Genomic DNA, 22,795 nt, shown 5'->3' with positions numbered 1-22,795 from the left:
TCCTGTTCTCCAGCTGAACCCCCAAGGTCCCTCGGCCGCTCCCATCACACTTGTGCTCCAGCCCCTTGTAAAATGCTGGAGAATACTTCTGGTGGACTTCACTCCCATGATATGTACCACACGTACAATCAATGGTCTTTGAAGTAGGACACCTTCCTGTGGAACCTCAGCTGGGTGTTCCTGCTCCATGGGGGGATTGACCTGCATGAGCTTTCCAGGTCCCTTCCAACCCCTGACATTCTGTGATTCTGCGAAACATGGAAGGGTCTGAGTGTGTCTCCAAGAGGGTGTGGATTTTGAGGTGAGGGCAGCAAGAGGAGCCAGCAGCGCTCTGCACGCTGATGAACCACAGTTGTGCCCAGAGGCGCACCCCTCAGGGGGACGTGTCCCTCATCTCCTCCATCACCGCTACTGGAGCCTCCTGCCACCTCCAGCTTCAAAACTTCGCAACCCTGGGGTTACCAGGGGTTAGGGGAAAGAGGGAAAGGAGGCGGGGAGCGGGGCCGGAGAATCCCTCCTGCTGCCCGGGCCCTCCCGCCGCCGGGGCCCGACCTCCTCTGGCGGCGGCGGGCGGGAGGCGGCGCCTGCGGGAGGAAGCGGCCGGGCCGGGCTGGGTGGCGGCGGCGGCAGCGCTCCCCGGCAGCATGGGCGGCTCAGCCTCCAGCCTCCTGGACGAGAGCAAGTGCAGCTACATCCGAGGTACGGCAAGGCAGGGGGGAGACCGAGCGGCCGGGGATCAAAGCACCCGGGGGGCGAGGGCGGGAAACCGCGGGGTCGGAGCCGGGCTGGGCACCGGGCAGGGCTGCGCCGGCTTGAGAGGGACAGTGTCCGAGTGGCTACGAGCAGGCGGTTTTTTAAACGATAATGCGGGATAAACTCCCGAGGAGTGGATTATAACATCCAAGAGTAGACGGTAAAGACTTAAGAGTGTGGAGAGATGCGACGTGAAACTGTCTGTGTAAAAACTTTACGAGAGTGTGGAGAGATGCGATGTGAAACTGTGTGTAAAAAAGTGTGGAGATGTGACCCAAAACTGCCCGTGTGGCACTAAGGTCCCAATTCACCAGCACCCAAAGCTTTGAAGGCACTAGATTTCACCAAGGTAGATCAGATTGAGACTGTGTGGGTTGATTTTTTTGCAGAGCCCATTGAAGGCAATGGGAAAACTGTTAGGTGGATATTTAGGTAAACTTTGAACGTTCATCCCATTGAAGTATTAGGAGAGAAACCAACAAAAAAATTACTTCAAATTTATGCATGTTACCATTAAACTACGAAGGAAAAGAGCATAATCCTGTATTTTGGGAGGTATTTTTGTTCTTTGAGTAGTTGAAGATAAAACATCTTGGTCCTGCCTGTCCACCCACACTCTTTATCAGCAAGGTAGCAGGTATTTACAAATCAAATTTGAAGGCTGGAGATTTACAAGCAAAATAAAAGTTTGCATGTGAAAAGAAAGCCCCGTTCCGGTGTTTTCCGTATGATATATGTGACGCCAGCGAGAGTCCTCGCTGCTGTGGACTGGGAGATCAGCCTGGGCGCTGATGATTCAGCCCGCGGGGTGACTCCTGGGTGGTGCCGACAGCCTTTCTTTCTGTTGCTTTGCGATTTTTTATGTCATTTCGTGGTGTAGAGGGAGTGCAAATGTTGAACCACTCCCCTCTTAAGACTTTTGGAAGCACAGTGGGTCTTTCAAGAGATTCCCATAGCGGGAAAGACATGGAAATATTAAACAACTTTCACTCGAAAAGCAATCGGCAAAGCTGCGGGCATCACGTGTGGAGATTTTTTGACAATGACCCCTCAGTATCATAATTTTCAGCCGTTAAAGGTGGTTTCAGGTCCCATCACAGCCACGAGGGTGCAATCCTTATAGATTTATGTTTTTCTTTACATTCATCCCTGTGCTGCAGCCAAAATTGCACTTGCAGAGTTCAACATTTCAAGTTGTCTGCTCCCTGAGTGAGCGAGGGCAGTTGTGAGCGCCTGAAAGGGCTGATGTCTAATTACTGAAGGTAAAAAAAAGAAAAAGTGGGAGATTCAGGAAGCTTTTTAGCTTCTTCACAGCTGTGCAAGAGGAAATCGTGCCGGTCTTTGCCCTGGACATCATCTAGAATTAGAATGGGGAACTCATGTCAGAGGGTTGGGAAATCCTTATCTGTTCCGACACGTGTGGAGCTGGACGGGGTGTGAGTACGTGACGCTGCTGTCACTGCAAGGGAAGGTGCCTTTCCCTTGCCAAGAGCCGCATGGCTCCGCAGACACATCTCTAGTTTGCCTATCACTTCTTTGCAGAGGCAAGTAATCAAGTGAAATCATTGCGAAAAATTGGATTAAAACACTGTGCTTATCCCAAGTCTGCCGTTCTTGCTTTGAAAACTAATTACTGAGGCACTTTGTATGGAGGCTGCCAGTAAATTAGCACTTCCAAGAAGGAAAAGGAATCACGTAGAGCATCTTAAATCAAAATATGAGTGTGGTCCAGCCAGCTCGCTAAACCTACTCCTCACGTGGAGGATGAAGTCTGCAAGATTTAAACCTTGCTTATCTTACATGTCTTAGACTGACATATTTCCAGAGCGAGTGCCGTGGTGAGCTCTCCTTGTCCAAGGAGGAAAAAGGCGGAATTGCCAATTCTGTAGATTAAGCAGCATCTTTTTTTGGCTGGCTTTCTAAAGGTTAGGTGGGTTTTACTGGGGGACTGGGAGTTTTGGTGTTTGGTTTTGTTTTTTTTTTCCTCCAAAGGTGATGCAGGGAGATCCTTAGTAAAAGGGGTAGGGAGATAATCAGCTTTTTGTCAGTAGAACTGTGAATCCAAGTGCTTGGATGGGATGACACCGGTGAGGGCGGATGTGTGACAGAGGCTGAAGGATGCTGCAACCAGCAACGTTCTCCACACTTGGTGCATTTTGGGATGCTCACTCATCTTGGCCCAAATATCAGTAACCTCAAGACAGGAAATCCTGAGTATTACTTCAAGCGCAAGATTGGTCTAGATCATCTCTAGTGCTCCTGCCCACCAGCATTTTGGTAAACACACCAATATTTGTGATTTATGCATCCTGGTTTCGGCATCGCCCTTAGCGTAGCTTGGCAGGTGGCTCATGCCCCCATCCTTGCAGCAGAACCTCGCTGCGATTGACCACCGGCACCTTTTGAGTTGAGATGGCAGAAATAGAACTCTGCCACGCTAACTTCAACCTACAGCAGAGAAAATGGTGAATATTTGGGTGGGACATCAGCTCTGCAGCACGCTGGGCTGCTCCCCGCAGGGGGTGGCAGCCAAAGTTGCGTGGGGTAGAGTTAAACACAATTGTGTGAAGCCGTTGCCCCTGTGTTGTAAAGCCTTGTAGTTTATTTAGGCATCGTTTAAGCTAAAACACAATATAACTAATGGAAGTGAGGGCTAAAGGAGTAGATACAGTTTTTTCAGCAATAAAGTGATACGGCATTTTCATCGCCATCCCTACAAATCCACAGGTTTTCTTATTTCCAATAGTCTGTTTGCTCGCGTTGCTCGAGGGATGAGAACAAAACAAGGACAAATATTATGCAATGTGTAAAATTATGTAAAAAATATATGTAAAAACGTAGGTGTAGGTGTCTGTATAAACCCTGAGAACACAGCCCTTGGCACAGGGCGAATAAACATGGACCTCGTTGGACCAGTCGGAGAAATGAATTTCAGAGAAAATCCTGAACATATCCAACACGGAACCACCGTTGTTGGATGCAAAAGCTGGGATTTCCACCTCAACACCTGTGCTCTTAAGGAAGAAGGGGTATCAGAGAACCAGCCAAACCGCAGATCATTGAGAGCTCTGTGTACTGGTACATGGGGCAACACCTTGAGCTGCACCTGAAAGTCAGAAAATATAATTATTGACATGATAACATGTGTTTTCTCTAGAAAATAATGCCTAAGAAGAGAATGTATGATACCAAGGTGTAATTTTTCAGGCGGTCTTCACTAGTCTGTTAGTGGTACGATACATGTGAGGCTGTGTTTGAAATTTATGGTGATTCCTCTAGGTTTTGTACTGAGCCCTTAGAAAACAAGGAAAGTCTTCTGGAGGAGAAAATCCTTCTTTGTAGGTTTTTGATGGGGCTACATGGGAGTTATTCAGGGTGCCAGTGAAACAGATGGAGTTTAAAAAATGGCAGTAATAATTAGGAGACTGGGAGCTGGTCATGTGAAAAGAGTTTATTAAAAAAATTCATGCTTTTGGTTTGATGAAGCATGGGCTAAACTTGTGATGGGAGGTGTTCGTTATGTGATTTGTCTAATGGTATCTAATGAGCGTTACACCCAACAGGGAGCGGTACGGGGTGGCAGTGGGGAGTTGTGGACTCAAGGTGCAATCATGAAATTGGGGAAAAAGATGAAAGTGGGTGTTAAAACAACAGAGTAGGATGCCCTGAGAGACTGTGCCGCAGGTTTCAAGATTCTTGATAGAAAGTATTTGCTTTGGGTCTCTGGTATTAGACAAGATACAGTTGTGGAAGCAGATCTCACAGCGGGGAGAAGGGAGAAATGGCCTTGAGACTCTCACTCATTTCCTATTTCTGCCATCCCAGCAGCAGCAGACCGAACTGTGCTGTTATCTATGGTCTGTTAGGACCACATTTTTTTAAACTGGGAGAGGTGGACAGATTTCAGGCACCCAACGCCGGTAATATCAACAGGCCCATCTTCAAAAGAATTTAGCATATATCATTAAAGATGCTCAGCATGCTTGACCACATCCAGTCGACCCATTGCTGTAAACCTCAGGCTGTCCAGAGGATGAGGCTTTGTAGTAATTTGCTTTTGTTTTGTTTGTTTAAATGCAGTTTTTCCTTCTTCCTTCCCTTCTTTTCCGTCTCTTTTCCTTGCAGCTATGGTGCTGTCACCCTGTGGGTTTCCTCATTGTTCGGGGCTTTTTTCTGAGCAAACCTTACAGCCATTCTTCTTTTCATTCGACAGCGAAAGCTATTACTTCACGTCTGTAAGAAATTTCTTTCTAGCCGTTTGTTTTGCCTATGGATTTCAGTATGGTACTAATTAAGAAAGGTTTTGGGGGTTTTTTTTGCACTTCAGAGGTGTTCCTACAAGAAAAAGCAGACAGACTCTTCCTATTCTGTCAAGTTTTAGATACTGAAGAGAAGCCTGATTTACTCTTTACATAAAAGACAAGATAAGGAAATCAGTCGCTAGCTGTACAAGGAATTGAACAAATATCATCAGTTGTATGGAGACAAGTCCCAGTGACTTGGAGGGAGATAAACCAGGCCTGATGCAGCTCTGGAGGGAAATTCTCACCAGCAGCCACAGCCATGAGCAGGGATGCCGGAGGGTGGAAGAATAACTTGGAATTAATTGTGGAAAAGTTGGCCTGTTTTGGACAGGCGCTCAGGCTGGATGTTGGATTTTCTGCTTGAAACCGTCGCGTAGCCCTTCTGGTTTTAATTTGGTGTACAGCTGGAGTATAACTGGGTTTTGTAAAAAATCTGGCTACACTTGGTGCTTTTTTCTCTCAGCCTGTTACAAGCTACATCTCGCTGTGTTTTGGAAATCCTCTCTCTTTGTTTTCTGCAGGTGAGCGTGGCTGTAGCATCCGATAGAGCAGGAGCGCAGCGTCTCTCTGGACTTGCCAGCATCTGCTTCAGAGCTCTGAGAGGGTGCTTTTCATTTCCGCGTTCTGAGGTTTATGACAAAAGCTGATCTGATTTTTCCACAATTCCCAAAATCTAAGGAAGGGGCAGAGTAATATTTTCTTTTACAAACACAACTGAATCCAGAGTTCACGATTGCGGGTTAGCACTTGACGAGTGCTATCTAGTCCAATCCAACTAGGCGTAAATACCCGTGGAATGAAAAAATGAAATGAAGTGGGTAGGAAATACAAATTTCAATATGTATATAAGTTTCTATTCTTCATTATATTCACCTTACTAAGTGTCCAAGTTCTGGAAGACCTTAAGAAATGAGATTTTAAAGAAAAATCCTATTGGCTTTACTTGCTTTCTGGGAAGTTGTAGTCATCAGAGAGGCTGTTGCTGTCGGAGCCAGTGGCAGATTTTCACCCTGTAGTTTCAATAAATAGTGCCTGTCTGTGTCGGAAAGGAGAGGCAGCTTCTCTGTGGTTCTTACATTCTTTAATTCAGGGGACTGGGTGCTTTAGCTTTAGACTAAATTCAAGTAAAACACGTCCAGGGACGTGATTGATGGGAAAGGTACTTGCTACCCAACTGGAACAGAATTTATTGTACTTGGTAACTTCCAAATGTGAGCTCTGATCATCTCCAGCTCCCTTACACCAAAACAAAATGTACTGCTTGCACAAAACCAACCTTAATGATGATGTGCTACATGATGCTTGCTACAGAGCCCAGGTTTGAAAACTGAATGGTAGGTTTTTTTCTGGGAAATAAGGGTTTTTTTGGGTAGTATAAGCGAAAGGAAATCACTGGGTGGTAGGGGAAGGCATGTGGCTTTTAAAATAATTTTCTGCTGGCTGTGTAGAAAACACAACGTACGATGTTGAATTAAGTGTGGGCATCAATGGAAGGAGTTTAATCTCAACAGAAGAAGTGAAAAATAAACTCACGTTTGCCCCAAAACCTGTAATTGTAAGCATGGATTCAGCTCCTCTTTTCCAAAAACCTTGAAGACTGGAGGTTCTTTAATTAGCGCAGCTTGGTCACAAATTATAAGACAGTCTTTGCATCTGGTAAAAATGTTATTGATACTAAGGGCAGGAAAAACAAGCTTGGAGATGATGAAAACAGCTTTGTTGTCGATGCCTTTGGGCAGCAACAGCTAAAAAGCCAGTGTCTGGATCGGGGAGGACAATATTCCTAAGCAATGTGGTCCTGGCTACTTTTAAAGTACAGCAGCCTTTCCTCCTACAGCTTTTCCCTTTGCATATAATAAACATACCATTCTCTTCACACTTAAAGAACAATTACAAGTGGCTTCCAGTTCTTGAACATGCGTGCAAGCATTTTAGTTGCTTTTGCAGTTAAAGGACAGTGACAAAACGAGGCCAACCCTCCCATAAAAGCAAGATTAAAGCTTGTGGAAATGTCTCAAACTTGTGTGAAGAAAGGCTTTGCCTGTTTGGCTTTTCTGAAAGCTTTATCCTGTATTTTTTAATTAACGTTACGTATTTTTAAAAAGTTTGATGCTGATTCTATACAAATGCTTAACTTGATATGCATAACCGAAGGTTTCCGTGAATTAGTTTCTCCAGGTATTTAATTAAGTGTTAATCTTTGAAATCATAAGCCTTTAATCTCATGCTTCTGTGATAAGATGTTAGTTAACAGCTGCAACACAAACAGTTGCTCTGACACTTTTGATAGCATTAAAGCTTTAAGCCTACATATTAGGCCGTTGTAGCACTACTGAAGTTATTATTTAGTTATTGCATCTATTTTTTTAAAACAAGGTAGTTTTCTTAGCTACCAACATCAGGAAGTAGAAAACAAAAGTGAGTCAGACTCTTGGGTTCTTCTGGTTAGATGATTAAAAAGTTAAAAGCAATATAGTTATCAGAAGTATGTAGATTATTGGACTAGATGATCTTATGAGGTCTCTTCCAATCCCTAACATTCTGTGATTCTGTGATTTTTGTACGGTTGAAATTCTTCTAGGAAATAAGCGTAATGAGGAATAGAGCAGGTGATTTATTTTTTCTAAATAAATTTTCCGATCCAAAAATACTTATTAAAAATAACTTTTTGATGTTGTTCGTGATGATCTTAATTCGAAGCCTGTTCTTCCGCCTTGCCCTGAGCAGCCTGGTCCCTGAGGAGTGTGCAGATGCTACGGAGGCTTGCGCTGTGGACAACGTGTTCAGTGCCAAATCAGCCGAGCGTCTGTCGGGTAGTTTTCTGCTGCTTGTGTGGTGGGTCCGCTGCTTTTGAGATTTATGCAAAGTGAGCAAGTCAGCTGGTCTTCAGGTTGTTTCTTTTTCTTTGTTGTGATGAATGTGGTGCCTTCTCGTGATGGTGTCTGTCCAGGCGGCATCGCACGTCAGTGCCCAACCTGTTTCTGGGCTCCCCACTGACAGCACCAGCAGTGGGTGATGCCTCTTAAAATGATAGTGGACTTATAAGGAGATTATTCGTAATCATGGAACCATTTTGGTTGGAAGAGACCTTCAAAATCATGAAGTCCAACCATAACCCACCCCTGGCACTGCCCCATGTCCCTGAGAACCTCATGTCCGTCTGTCCAACCCTCCAGGGATGGTGACTCCAGCACTGCCCTGGGCAGCCTGTTCCAACGCCCCACAGCCCTTTGGGGAAGAAATTGTTCCCCACATCCAACCTCACCCTCCCCTGGCGCAACTTGAGGCCGTTTCCTCTGCTCCTGGCGCTTGTTCCTGGGGAGCAGAGCCTGACCCCCCTGGCTCCAAGCTCCTTTCAGGCAGTTTAGAGTTCAGAAGGTCTCCCCTCAGCCTCCTAACAGTGTAAGACAATCAGTTCACAGCTCCCCAAAAATGCCACTGTTTTTTCCAGGTTCATTCTGTATTGTGCTTTGCAGGGTGATGCACGTTTTGACTGCGGCTCTCACTCATTGCAACAGGCAACTTGCAGAAAAGCTTGTCTGCACCTGAATTGCACATTAGTTCTTGTGCGGGGGACGTGCTGGTCCTCACAAAGAGCATTGGTGGTATTACACAAACAGCGTAAGGCGATCCTTGTTCACGGTTGTTTACTGTATAAGCAGGCAGAGCACACGAAGGCAAAGCCAAATGTGTAGGAAGTGGGGCCAGAGAGTGCCAGGACCAGGAGGAGCAGCTTGTGTCCGTCCCCAGAGCACGACCAGGCCTCTGCCGCGGTCCCAGCCCCGCTGGGTTAACACCTGGGGTACATGCCAGGGACCAGCTCCTCATCGCTAAATACTTGCACAGCCAACCTTAGGAAAAAAATGCCCACAGCTTCTTTCTATTATAAAAACATCTGGGATTTCCCACAAAGGTTTATGTTCCCCAGGTCAAGGTAGCTGCAGATTTTGCTGAGTTCACAAGCCAGCTCTGTCTGCACATACGATTTCTAAAAGCCCCCTGCTTGTTGCCTGTGGTGGATCACTCGCTGGAGTAATGTCTTGCTGGATTTACTACTGGTTTTTAGTTGGGATCCCAGCTTAAAAAAATTGCCTTGTGCACTGCATCTGGAAACTTGCAGCCTGGCAAGGAGCTTTTCCTTTTTTCAAAGACGTACGGGCATCATTGCTTCAAATTTACAAAAGATGCCACCACCCTCCTGGAACTCAGCATCAAGCTCACTCACCCTTTCAGCTCGTGCTCTTCTCATCTCTTACCTTAGGAGGCGATTTTTAAAGCTTTACGTGGTATTTTCCTTCCTCTGCATGAAACCATGGTTGCTATTTGTGCTGCTATTCTCTGCTGAGCTTGGTCGTCATGTTTGTGACCTGATTACTGAAGCAGCATTGGGGATGTTAAGTATCTCAATGAACATTGTCTTATGACCAACCTGCTTTTATCAAATGTGATACAGAGGATCCTTGCATATTTTCACTCGATATTCCACGTATTGTAGTGGTTGCACTGAAGGAAAAATCCCCAGGCAAAGATTTAATGGCAGAGTCTGTGCAAAGGGAAAAAAAAGCCTTTTTTGCTCTTGGGATATTCTGTAAGTAATATCATTGTCTGCGATTTAGTCTGCCAGACACTTTCCACTGTTTTCAGTTGCAAATGAGGCTTTCCCAGTCTTCAGCTTCTCAGAAGTTTCCATGCTGAGCGCCTGCCTCAGATTGCATTTTTGAGAAAACTGTGGCTAAAATGGATGAGGTTTGGGGGTTTTTTTGGTGAGAATTAAGCTAAAGAAAACGTGTTTTCCCTTTCTCTGGATGTTCTGTTGAACAGCTCAGGTATATCCTGCGAGAGGAGGGAAGGGGTTTGGGGACGTGGAGCTGGAATAAGGGAAACTCGAGGTGAGTGGGGAGGGTTTCTAACCACTGCCGGGGCTTTCCTGCTGAACTAAACCCTGCTGTTGCCATATTTGCCCTCTGTGCAGTGTAGCAAATAACTGTGAAACCCACAGCTACCAGCAGCTCTTCACCCCTGGAGACGAAGGTGATGCCACAAAACCAACACAACTTCCAACCATAAACTTTGAGCTGAAAAGGTCCAGGGGTCTGAAGCCCTGAGCTCACTGCTGACGCTCGAGGGAGACCAGGATGCAAAGGCAGATTTTGGTGTGTTTTTCTGTTGGCTTCATACAGTAGGAAACCCCAGATTTGTTGTTTGGGTTTGGTTTTTTGTTGTTTTTTTTCCCTTCTGAGATTTCCTGTACACCTGCCAAGCTACAAAGCGCGGTGCAGACATCAATCAGCTGATCTTCCTGCTGAGATGCTGTGCTACGTGGTGGTGTTTTATTTCATATATCAGGAGCTATGGCTGTGAATCTGGGGCTTGACAAACATAGTGCTTAATTTTTCAGGGAATCGGCTGTTTTAATGCTCTCCCCAGATTTCCAGCTGGGCTCTGGCCATGCTCTGTTGTGACCGCAGGTGCTCAGCACTTCTGCAAATCGGAAAAAGGAGATGGCAGGAGCCACCTGGGAGCTTCTGCCGTATGTGACATATGTTTTATCCATACTGTAGCAGGCACAGAAACAGGATCTAGTTCTTCAATGTGGCATTTACCTACCTTAAATATAAATCAAGTCCCTGCTGTTTCCAGCTCACCACACCACGAACTTTCAGAGCTCCACAATAAATGGGGCACGTACCATACTTAGGAAATGGAACTTTTCAATGTGATTTTAAAGAAAAGGGATTATCTGAATTAAAGATACAGAGGAGATGTGAGTTCTGGTTTTCCATGTGCTTTTAAAATGTAGTCATAGTTGTTTAGTTCTTTGCTAGTGTTTTTACCACGCTCGATAATTTGCAATGGGCTTTCCAGCTATGGCCAGGAAACAGGGCATCAGCTGGAATTTCCGTTGCCCCTCTGGTGGCCCACAGAGAAGACCCTTATTGAAGTTCGACCTACGTCTGTAAGGTATTTGAAGCCCATGCCAAAGTCTCAATTCAGCCATCACAATGCATTCAGTAGAAGAAATCGATCTCTAGGATGTTCAAAAACTTTTTGACCTGCAGAAACAAATGATGTGCTAAGTAGAAGATGATGTTAATAGCACTTCCATCAACCTTTTATCAAAAACAGACCTAAGGAAGGGGGAAGAATATCAGTGTCCATGTGGACTGACGCAGGATTTGAGCCCCTCTCTCTTTGGACATCAAAATCAAGGCAACTGGAAAACTTGAATCCTAATTTAAACTTGAATCGTAATTTATCCGCACTTCTAGATGCGTGATACTTCACCAGTCTGCTAGGTTGGCCATGCTGCATTTTTTGGGCCCAGTATTAGGGTTCAGCTCCTGTTTCTCTCATTCCTTTTGAGATATTTTAATTAAGTGGTGGGTGCTTTCCTTAGGGAACGACTGCAGTGTCCTTGCTTGATGTCGTGGTACATGATTGCTGTGCCACTGGAGGAACTGTGGGTTTTTCGTTAGCGTGGTTCCTTCAGAAGCTGTAGAATGAAGGTCCCTGTATTGTTACATGTATTTCACTGTTCTCCACCAGAGCTTCAATCCCTTCCTCCTGCTCTTGCGTTTCAGCTGTTTTTTAGCTGAGAGCAGGAGGGCCCAGCAGGAAGCTGCTTTCAAACAATGTCCGACCTGAGATCTGTGATCAAAGACCCTTCTTTCCAAGACTTTGGAGCTGGAGCGTTTGGAGCTTGATGTGTTTGTGGTGATCCCTTGGGAGCTGTGGCCAAGTAATGGTGATAAATCCTAAACTGAAGCAGCGCTGGGATTTGTTGGACGAAGAAGTTGTGCCTGAAGTGAAGAAGGATCTGAAGTTATCACTGACTTCCCTGACGCGTGGAAAAAACACAGAGCTGCTCAGCACGTCACACCAGACTGGGGATGTCTCAAACCGATACCACACTGCGATACCAGGGAGTTACCAACATAAACAGACAGACAAACCCAATGAGCAGCAAGTACTATGTGGTCATTTTGAGCGAGAGCTCGTGGTTGGTTAGTTACTCATCTTGCTACGTGGTTTTTCCTTCGCGTGCCTTAAATATTTAAGCAGCAGGAAGCGTGGTCAACTGATGAGTCACTGTGCTCTCCCCGTCACGCTTGGCGCTGGCAGGTGTTAGTTTTGTGCCTGTGTTTTTATTATTATTGTCTGCAAAAGAGCAATTTTTTAAAATAAAATCCAGCCCCTTTCATAGCAGAGTCGTCTAGAGTTCTGCTCTTGGGATGCTGAACCAAAAATGAATTTAAAGCCGAATTTGAGGGCGCTGTACAGAATGTCAGGTTGAGTTTCTGTGAGTATAGATGTGTAGGCTGAATCGATGCCAGAGACGTGAGCGTGCGTAGCCTGGGGAGGATGGGAAAGCCGTGTGGCAGATGGGGCCCATCTCTCTGTTCGTAGCTTTAGCTCCTTTTGGATGGTGGGAATGGAGACATCTGTAAAAACTAATAAGTCCCCTTTCCTTCCAGAATCAGGCTATGAGTTTTCCAGCTGTTGGCTAAGACAGGTTTTCCTGTTGAAATAGCTTTTGTCTGATGTAAGTCTAAAACAATATGGTTATGGTAACTGCAAATATTTCTTTGTCAATTCTGTCCCCTGTTAGTTTTAGTCGTAAATCCAAGTATTTCTATTCATTGTTGCTTCTCGCAGCAGCTGTTTGATTTTTAAAACCTTATGGAGTCTTCCAAGAAAGTGCACGCTGCTGATAAAATGCAGTATTGCTTATATTCTGTATTTCCTGTATTGTGTGGCTGATTTTCTTTTATCTTCATAGTGGATTCTCAGGATTACAGAACACGCTCTTGCTTTCCTTCAGAAGTCCTGTCATCTCGATTAATGCAAAGACAAACCCAAAACATAGATTCATGTGGTTCTTGGTTACAACCACAATAATACGGACTGTGCCACGTATTTGTCAGCTGACATCATTCTATATACATAAAACATGCCTTGGGATCTTTTTTTAGATCTGGAAAGTTTAAAGATTAGCTAATTAGGCATCTCTCTGATGTGTAATTATTCCGGCCTGAATAATATGTTAACCAGAAGAAATGCCTTTTATATACAGTAGACATGCAAAGAAGAGTGTATGTTTAAAAAATGAGTTTTCCAGCACAGTTTTGCAAAAAAGGTAGTTCTAATGCATTTGAAAGACTTGGTTTTTTATTTAAATAGCTTTAAAGAAAAGTGTTTGCTGGCCGGTAGAACAGTTCTCCTTTTGTTTCTGATGTGTTTCTTTATGTACTAGAATTCTATGTTTTCTTTTGATTTCGAGAGACAGCATTTTACAAATTGGAGAAACCCTAGGAAGTGAAGAGTTCATAAAGCGTGTTAGGATATCTGCTCAATCTCGAAGCCAGGGCTGTGTTATCTCCTCCAGCTTGCTTTGCGTTACTCTGTACTAGTCGTTCTTGAATGAGATAAGATCTGACGCTTCCATTTTTTTCCCACAGAAGGCTCTTCTGAAGCACATTAAGCAGATATTTTCCATACATCCGAGCAAAAATTGTAATGTTAAGAACTTCAGCTGGTGTTTAGACTTTCAGAGCTTCAGAGGCTGGTGGTTGGTACCCAGCAGTCCTGGAAACACAAGAAGATGCCTCGCAACGGTGGCAGCAAAACCCATTTTCTAAAGATGCCTTTTAATCTTCAACCATGTGTACCGTCCTCTTAGTTTCAGAGCTACTTCTAAAAGTGAAGTAATTGCAACACGAAGATCTGACCTTATTACTGATTGAAAAGAGACTATCATCTCCTAGAACATATTTTTTGTGGCCATTAGCTGTGGCACATGTTCTCAGGGGGGCAAGCCTGCAAGCTAAATTGGAAACCAGTATGTTGAACCCAAGGCCTGTGTTTTGTTGTCCTGACCTCTGGATTTCTGAGACATGCAAAGAAAAAGTCTTGGCTCAATTTAAACCCAAACTTTTGGAGCCAGAAGGTTCAACCCAACTGGCTCATTTTTGAAGGTTTGGTGCGTCTTTGCTATTCAAGCTCGGTGCAAAGCGGAGGCCGTAAGATGCGCTTTTTCAACGCTGTTTCTCCTTGTCTCCCTGGTTTTGCATTGGAAATGATAAAGAATCCACGAATTGTATTGGTGGATTTTGCGAATACAATTTTCCAAAATTCGTGGCCTGTTCTTATTCTATTATCCTTTTCACTGAGCTGCTTTGCAGTTAATGAAGAGCCCGCCTGTTTGGATGAAGCTGCTGGTTTTATGTGAAGCTTATGGTGAAAACGTTGGTGAGATAATTGCTCAGCGTTGCTTGAAAGGGTAAATAGCAAAGAATCTATGTCCCAGGGTACAAAGACATTTTGCTACTGCACGAATAGCCTGAGTAGCATCTGATTGGAAGAGATGGTTGCACTGTGCAGTAGAGGCCTCTAGGAATAATGTAAGGGATAGGAAAGTCTCTCCAGGGAGGTTCGTGTTGCTGATTAAAGAGCTCTTGAGGGTGTTTTGAAGCCACACCAAATGCTATTAGGTGGGAAAATGTTCCATAGAAATTCATTGCTCATCCTGCACTTCATCAGGTTGGTGAATCCCGTTGGCCCGAATGAAGATAGAAAATGGATTTATGCAGCTTTCCCTGCATTTGTGTCTCAGAAACACCCAGGCTGACTTGAAGCCACCATCGGAGGATGCAAACAGGGCTTGAAATTCAACTGGAGCCTGTAAATGCAGGCAACCTGTGGAGGAATTGGGATTTGGCTGCGATTCAGGATGAGCATTACTCCGTTAGAGGCACTTTGTGGATATTGGACACTCACATGGCAAATTTTTGCAGAGCAGACCTGCCGAGGCTGAAGCAAAAACGAAACCATTTCACAGTCTTTCCTTTATCTTCTGCAATCGCTTAACCGAGGACTCTGGGGAAAGCCGTGAAGAAAAACACATTGTAGAATTTCAAAGCAACACCACATAATCATAGTTGTTTTTATTCTCCAAAATCTGCTCTTTCTTATGAAGACCTGTGCTAACATACACGCTTTGTGACCCCTTTTGCCACAGGGCTTGAGCATCCTTCTCCACTCTTGTGAGTCTGTAAATGAGATTGCTGCTTGGCTGCTTCCCCGCTGAAGCGAATTGTGACAGCGTGCTTCACGTGCAGTCTGGTAGACAGGAGCTAAATATGTCTAAAATAGCATTACTAACACTTACGTCTGCATTCAGAAAATGAAAATGTGATCTGATATACATAAATTTGCCAGATAAAACTCTCATCGCTCAAAGTTATTTTCTTTTATTCTTATCAGCTCTTGCGTCTTGCGTTCCTAGGGCTGTTTTTTTTTTCTCAGTCCCCCAAATAAAACATTTTACAAAACACAGCAAGATGAAGAACTGAAGTTTTGAAATGGACAAGCAAAAGAGAGGACCATGTTCTTCTCCAAAAAGTATCAGCATCCGCGTTGACTGGAGCTCAGACTGGACTGATGGACAGAACTTTATGGAGACCCATGATGGAAGAACGAGACTTATAACATCAGAGCTACGTGATTGATTTTATGAAGGCAAGAGCACTGAAAGCAGATGGTTAAATGCACTGATTGAGGTATTGCCACCAAAGATTGCCACAGACAAAAAAAACAGGCCTCTGATGTGTTCTGGTTACACATGACCACAAGTTGTGGTGTATGGCTAAGTACTTCTGGCATGTTCGTACACAGAGGTACTGTGACCCAGCAGGAGAGCTCCCACCAAACTATTTCCAAATAAATTATCAAGAATGAATTTCCTCTTCTTAACAATAACCTGCCTGTCTGTTTTTCCGAGCCCAGAAGCTCACATGGTCCAACTGTACAAACACGGCGCTTGAAGAAGGTGGTTTGGATTTGGTTTTTTCCTTTCAAGTTGCGTTGTGTTGTCACAAGCTTTTCTGAACGTGAAAGATAAATGGAGAGGAAATGAGGCAACTTATCTTTTTTTTTTTTTTTCAAAAAGGAAGGAGTATTAAAACACTGAAGCGGAAGAACTGAGCGGCCGAGGAGACTCAAACACACATTTAGTGAGAGACACAATAGCCAACTGGTGCTTCTTCCCGGGAAGCCTTCTGAGAAATGGGAAAAACAAACACCAGTGCTAACCCTATTGTCTTCTTGGTGGTGCTTTCATGAGCGCTTGAGGAGCTGAAACTCGTCCAGGCGGAAGAAGAATAATGTACAACACTTGGCCGACTGTCAAGTGGCTGCTCTGTAAGCGCTTGGAGCTCGATTCCGCTGTGTTTAAGCGGCTTCAGTGAAACCAGCTCCATGGAGGACACCAGACGCCTTGGAGACTCCACCTGCGGAGAGTAATTAGACCTTAAACCCCAGCATTTTGCAAATGAGTGACTATGAGATAAAGGTCTTGCTTTGTATGTGTCCTCTGCTACATTTACATCAAATTATTTCTAAACACAGTTCTTTTCCTTTCTTTTCTTCTTTTCCTTAAATTCCCCTGACCCACGTCCTTGTGACCGGGGAGTATTTCTTCTGCTGCTGCTCATCTGGATCTCTGGCCCTGGCTGGTTGTAGGAAGAGCAGACCTGCTGAATGCAAAGGCAACGCTTCATCTTTGATACTCCTGCAATTGCAGGAAGTTGGGAGTTCTTTTGCTTTTACTTCAACTCTTTTCAGGGTAAAATTTATGGAATTAATTCCAAATTTGCTAGCAGAAAGTATACTTTTATTAGTCAGGTCCCAGCTTTAATTCAGGAAGACATAAACTCTGCCAAGTAAGGAATGATGAATTAAAGCCTTCTAGCTTTGCCGAAAGAAAGAAGTTTGTGTCCCTTTTTTTCCTTCTTTGACAGTGCTTTGGAAATACTGGGATCTTAATTATGGCCTTGCTCAAATTTGGGTGGGAGAAAAGAAGGAAAAGGAGGCCACTGGCAGGTCTCCCATGTTGGGAAGCCCCAGACAACCATCTCCTGTTCACTTCTTCTCCTGCGTTTTCTTTTCATGCCCTTTTTTTCTCATTTTCTCTGCCTCTGCTCATGGGTTCCCTCTAGGTTAAATTTAGCAGGGGCTTTTGGAGCGATTGCGTTGGTTTCGTGAGGGAAGACCCGTTTCACAACTGGAAGAGAGCAAGAGACCGCATCCTATCCCAAACCAGGACGCTGGGGCAGTAGCAGCCACTATAGTAGAGTCTGAGTGAGAAAATCAGACCTCCTTATTCATACCAGGTTTTTGGAGGGTGAGAGGAGACTTGGTTGAGGTCTCTAGTTTCAGCTGAGCATCGGTGCATCTTCCTCTTCTTGTATCAAACCAGACAGGGTAAGAAGTGTTTGTGGTGTTTCTTGTGTTATCAAGCCTTTCTGTTGCATTGCACAGCTTTAGTTTCCCTTCCCCATCTGTATATTAGTGGAAAACCAGCCTGTTTTACACAGGGTTTGGTGAGCAGATTCGTGTAATAATTATATGCTTTTTATTCTAGGCTCTTAACTTTAATTGATGCTTTTTTGCAGCCGTGGGGAGGAACCTTCCTCCCCACAGGATGAGGTGCAAACGCTTCCTCTTGTCTCTTCTGCAGAATTTAAAAGCCAGTGAATGGTGTGGTTTTGCTGGCTGGGAGTTATTGTCATCCACAGAGAAGCAGAAAAGTGTTCGCTTGTAAAACACGAGACTTTTATTTGCTTGAGTATAGACCTTTAAATGCTTGGAAGTATTTCTTGCAAAGCGCGAATGCAACGATTTTTTCAAATCCATTTATTTCTAAAGATCTAGCAAACATGTTGAAGGATATTATCTGATTTTTCTGAACTTGAGAACAGACTATCAGCAGGGAGAATTTGTCTAGTTTGGCTTAGCTAAGGCATAGAAAAATTAACCACATATTAGGAAAAATCATTTAGAACTAAGAAACATTCATCTAGCGCTTCATTTGCCCAGCTTAAAACCACTAGTTCGCACCGGTTGCTGTTCTGCATATGGATGGATGATATGATGGAAATACTTTTTCAGTGTGTTTAATACACGTGCAAAAACCAGCTTGCACAAAGTCATAGTGAATAATTGTGGCTTAACCAGGGCAAGCACAGGCTGGCCAGCACAGTCCCAGTGGCATCATGATCCCGTTGTATTGCCACGCTTTGAAACAATAAAATAGGTGGTACATTATGGGGATTTTGAAATGATGCTTCACTCTAATTTCTAGGTTTTATAAGGTGAGTCCTCTCATCCTCTCCTTAATCATGTTTTGCAGTGATAACCATTGAAGTTCCTTGCATCCATCTTGCAGTATTATGGCATGAAGTTAATGAGAACCTGAAGCAAATGACTAAAAATGCACTACAAATGAAATATTTTCCCATTTCTGTTGTCCAAGTGGGAGATGGGGTAAAAAAATTCCTTGGAATGTGAACTGCATTTTACATATTCCTCTTCCTGTAATATAAAGTTTCATTAGAAGCTTAATTATATATATATATATTTATATTTTTATATATATATATATATATATATTAGTTTGTTTGTCCTTTTTAAAAAGGGAAAAAGAACATTCCATTGATTTTTGGTTTTCACAAAGAGTTGTGTGTCTGTCCATATGAAGACCTCTGTTGTTGGCTACATCCGATAGGGATAAATAGTTCTGTCTCCTTTGCTGTGTGAAATGCACATCTGCTATTTTACCCCAAGCTTCAGCAAGTTCGCAGCACATACATCACTGTGGTTTTGACTTGAAAGAACTACTTGGGATGCTGTAGCGGAGATCGAATTTTAAAAATACAGCTTTACTAAGAAAGCAACGTGTCAAAAGACCACAAGGGGAGGTGGCCTGAGAGAGTGCAAGAGCATCCAGACACCCTTCCACCGCACAGCACCAGGGCAAGGCATACGGGAGCCAAGAGGGAATCAAACATCTTACAATTCAGTGAGAAAAATTGCAGGTGCCCGATGGTACCTTTACTGTCCTCTTGTTATCCACACGTAGCCCTTTTCCATTTTGTGGGGTTTGTGTGTTTGTTGAAGAGAAATGGAATAAAATGGGCTGACTTACTGATGGCGAAACAAGTTATAACCTAAGGGGAATAAAGGGAACTTTAACCTAAGGTAACCTCAGCATAAATAAGGCCTCGCGTGGAAGGACATGTGTGCTCGTACCAATGTCCAATGTCATAAACACTTTTGAGTAATCTTGTATTCTAATGGACCTGTCTAGTATGGCATAATTTTGGCAAAAGAACTAAGAAAAAAAAGTGAGCAAAAATATCTCCTGGATCTATGTGAACGCGCTCCAAGCGTTCCACAAAATTAATCTTGTGCAGGGATGTGTGTCTGTATAAATATCCACATATTGAGAAAAACCTTCAGTTAGTGTTTTGTGAAGATGGTTATTTCTGTTATCTGTATCTCCGATGTGAGAATGCTTTTCATTATTTTACCTTGCGGATGGTCGGGCGGTGAAATAACTGACTGCAAATACATAATAGAGAACAGAGTTTAGCTTCTTGTGGCCCTCAAGAACTGGGTTGGCTTAATTTGTTTTCTTAAATCCCTGGTTCTTCTGGTGTGGTGAAGTAAGCTTATAAATAAAGGATTGTCAGACCTTATTCCTGTTGAATTTGACTGTGAATATGTGTTTCTAGACAGAGCATCGCTGCTTGTAACCCCATTACCAATAAAGGATAAATTTCAGCAGCCTTAACGGTAAGGTTATCTGACACGGTGTTAATCAAACCCCTGGCTCGTGCTGCGCTTGTTTCTGCTTGACTAACCACAAGTTTGGCCTTTATGTAATTTGTGATTATTAGAATTTATTTTTTTTAATCTGACACAATTGCAAAGGCAACTTGTGAAATCTCATTTCTCCTCTAAATAACCATTCGGCAACAGGAGCGTTGCGGAGCTGGTGGCCCCGCTGTTCCACACCAGGGCGCCTCTCACCAGCTGCAGCTCAGGCATTTGAAGGTTAGAATTCAGATCCTTCCTATTGCTTTCCCCGGTCCCTGCACCAGCCTAATGCTTGGATATTGGGAACATTTCCTCCCAGAAGAGGTTATTAAACATTGGAACATGCTGCCCAGGGCAGTGCTGGAGTCACCATCCCTGGAGGGTTGGACAGACAGAGATGAGGTTCTCAGGACATGGGGCACTGCCAGGGGTGGGTTATGGTTTGACTCCATGATCTTGAGGGTCTCTTCCAACCAAAATGATTCTGGGATTTGTTCGATGATCTGATGGTTTCCTGAGGTTCATGGCCTCTCCTTCCTGCAATGCTGGTGGAGCTGCTTGTGCAGGACCCATCTCTGGCCTGAGAGCTTGTCCATCCATTTCCCCAAGCATGAGAGATGGCAAATCAAAGAATCCCAGGTTGGAAGGGACCTCAAGGATCATCTGGTCCAACCTTTCTTGGCAAAGCCCAGTCTAGACAAGCTGGCCCAGCCTCCTGTCCAGATGAATCTTAAAGTATCCAGTGTTGGGGAACCCACCACTTCCCTGGGAAGATGCTTCCAACAACTGATTGTTCTCATCGGGAAAAAATTCCCTTGTGTCCAATCGGAATCTCCCCAGGAGTAACTTGTACCCATCTCCCCTTGTCTTTTCCTTGTAACAAGGGCATCTCCATCTGCTTTCCTGAGAAGGTTTTTCTTGATCCCAGTCAGGGAGGGAAGGGGAAAGGAATCCTGGAATGAGTCTCTGGGTCTGACCCAAGAGACGCGCTGTGTTTAAGCAGGATTAGCGCTCTGTGTTTTGCTCTGCATTTTTTAATAATGAGGCAGCTTTCGGAATTAATGTAAAATAACAGGGCCTTCTTGTAGAGTCTGTGAGGTCTGTCTGCTCGCTCTGAAATACGAGATGCTCATGAAGTTGCCCGAGAAGAACATGATAGTTGTATAAACCTATTGAAATCTGTGGGATAATTGTGCAGCTCAGTATAAAATTTCATATGTGTTATTTAGCAGGGCACTTGAGGAAGAGCTAAGTACTCGAGTATAATTGTAGAAAGGGAGATCTGCGAGGCTGGAATGGAGCCTGTTATTTTTGGCTCCTCCTTTTCTGTGGATCAAGTTTACATGAACTTAAAAATCAACTTTCCCACTTATCCTCTAGAGAAGTTGGGTTAAGCACCCAAGGGGTGTTGAGGTTTAGGAAGAGGATGATCTAAGGTGTGGTGGGTGTTATTCTCTCCTATGCATTGAGTTTTGAGTGACTAACTGGAATTTTACCCGTGCAATTCAGTGTCTGTATTGCAGATGGATAATTTGGGTGTGTGTAGTTGCGGCATTATGAGTTTTTAATGAGCGTAGTCTCCATTAATACACAATAAAACTGAGAGTAAATAATTGGTTTCAATGTTTTAGCAAGTGTAAACTGTATTTTGTAGTGTGTCTACGTGGGGAAGAGAGATGATTCCACCAGAGATCTTCTTGGTTTGACTAAATAAGTGCAAACAAACCTGCGGAGACACAGTTCAGCCACATCAGAACATGGGATTTGTGTCTGTCATCCCTTTTTTCATAACAGGTAGTAAGTCATGACTCATGAATAATCAAAATACTCTTTCTATAAATAAAGATTAAACTGAGCTGTGCTTTCAATAACAAAGAGTATTTTGGATTGCCTCCCTGTATGGGCAGGATAAAGCCTGGGAGCCCTTGGATTTAAAGAGTTTCTGGGTGGTACCACAAGTACCACACGAGAAAGAAGACTGTAAGAAAGAGGGAATTGCTGGTAATTTGTGGGTTTTTTGGTTACCAGATGCATTTAATAAGTGAAAATGATGTTTGAAATGAACAGGTGAATTGGGGAAGAGCAGCTTTACGCACAGCATCGTGGCAGAGGTTGATTCTCTCTGTTCACGGTGAGCATCCAACCTGTTTCAGAGCTGCCGATTCAGAGCTTTGCCAATTCACGGGGCTCCAGAGCATCTGCAATTTGAGATGTTCACCTCAATCAGAGATGGTGTTTATCTTGGACTTGGGATGCATCGACACAGGAGCTGAACACTGAAATTATTTTAACTCTTATAGCTGCTGCCCTGATGGGTTATGAGAATAAGATTATACAGCTGGGTGGGTGGGTGAATGGATGGATGGATAGGAGTCATTTTAAAGCTTGGTACTGAATTTGCTGAATACCATTAAGGCACCCAGTAGTTTCTAGTTTATCATTTAAGTGCATGTCCCCAGTTGTGGGTTGCACTCCTGGCTGGTGAAACACCATGTGGTTACGGTCAACTGATCGTTTTATGTTTACTTCTGATGGCTTTGTGGACTTGTGAAAGAAATACAAGGTCAAAGTAATTCATTCCTGCTCTGTCTCAATACTTTACACTTTTCGAAGTACTGGGTGTGCTGGCATTCAGCATGCACAATGCTTATTGTTTCTTTTAGGTTTTATTTTGTCTAGCGTTTGCTTTGATACAGAAAATCATCTACTTATTTTTACAGTTCATGTCTCTCAGGGTGCAAATGATATTTTCCAATGGGCTTAAATGGTTTAAGAAGACAAATCCCTTAGACTTCCAAAGAGATTCGTATCACTGATTGTGGTATTTTTGAAAACTCCATTCAGAAGATTCTGAATTAAGTGGTTGTGCTATAAAGAGTGAGGGTCTTCTTGCTACTCTTGGAATCACAGAATCATTTTGATTGGAAGAGATCCTTGGGATCATCAAGTCCAGCCGTTAACCCACCCCTGGCACTACCCCATGTCCCTGAGAACCTCATCTCTGTCTGTTCAACCCCTCCAGGGATGGTGACTCATTATCTTGCCACCAAACATGGATATTGAAGTGGAAAAACACCTTC

The 22,795-nt window shown here is 43.9% G+C and overlaps 1 protein-coding gene across 2 annotated transcripts in view; it reads left to right on the top strand.

The window, feature by feature from the left end:
• Nucleotides 1-533: 533 nt before the first annotated feature.
• Nucleotides 534-22,795, top strand: part of NIBAN1 (niban apoptosis regulator 1) — a 58,075-nt gene continuing 35,813 nt past the window's right edge. The window contains exons 1-2 of one of the 2 annotated variants that reach the window (XM_071810567.1): nucleotides 647-699; nucleotides 11,639-12,061. In XM_071810567.1, the coding sequence (XP_071666668.1) occupies nucleotides 11,800-12,061 (262 nt within the window). In that variant the 5' untranslated portion in view covers nucleotides 647-699; nucleotides 11,639-11,799. Of the gene's footprint in view, nucleotides 700-11,638; nucleotides 12,062-22,795 lie in introns of both variants that reach the window. The other variant, XM_065842109.2, reaches the window with a different exon arrangement.

This window comes from Patagioenas fasciata, chromosome 6, assembly GCF_037038585.1.
Source record: "Patagioenas fasciata isolate bPatFas1 chromosome 6, bPatFas1.hap1, whole genome shotgun sequence".
Lineage (NCBI taxonomy): Eukaryota > Metazoa > Chordata > Aves > Columbiformes > Columbidae > Patagioenas > Patagioenas fasciata.
This window is presented reverse-complemented; position numbering and strand designations above follow the sequence as displayed.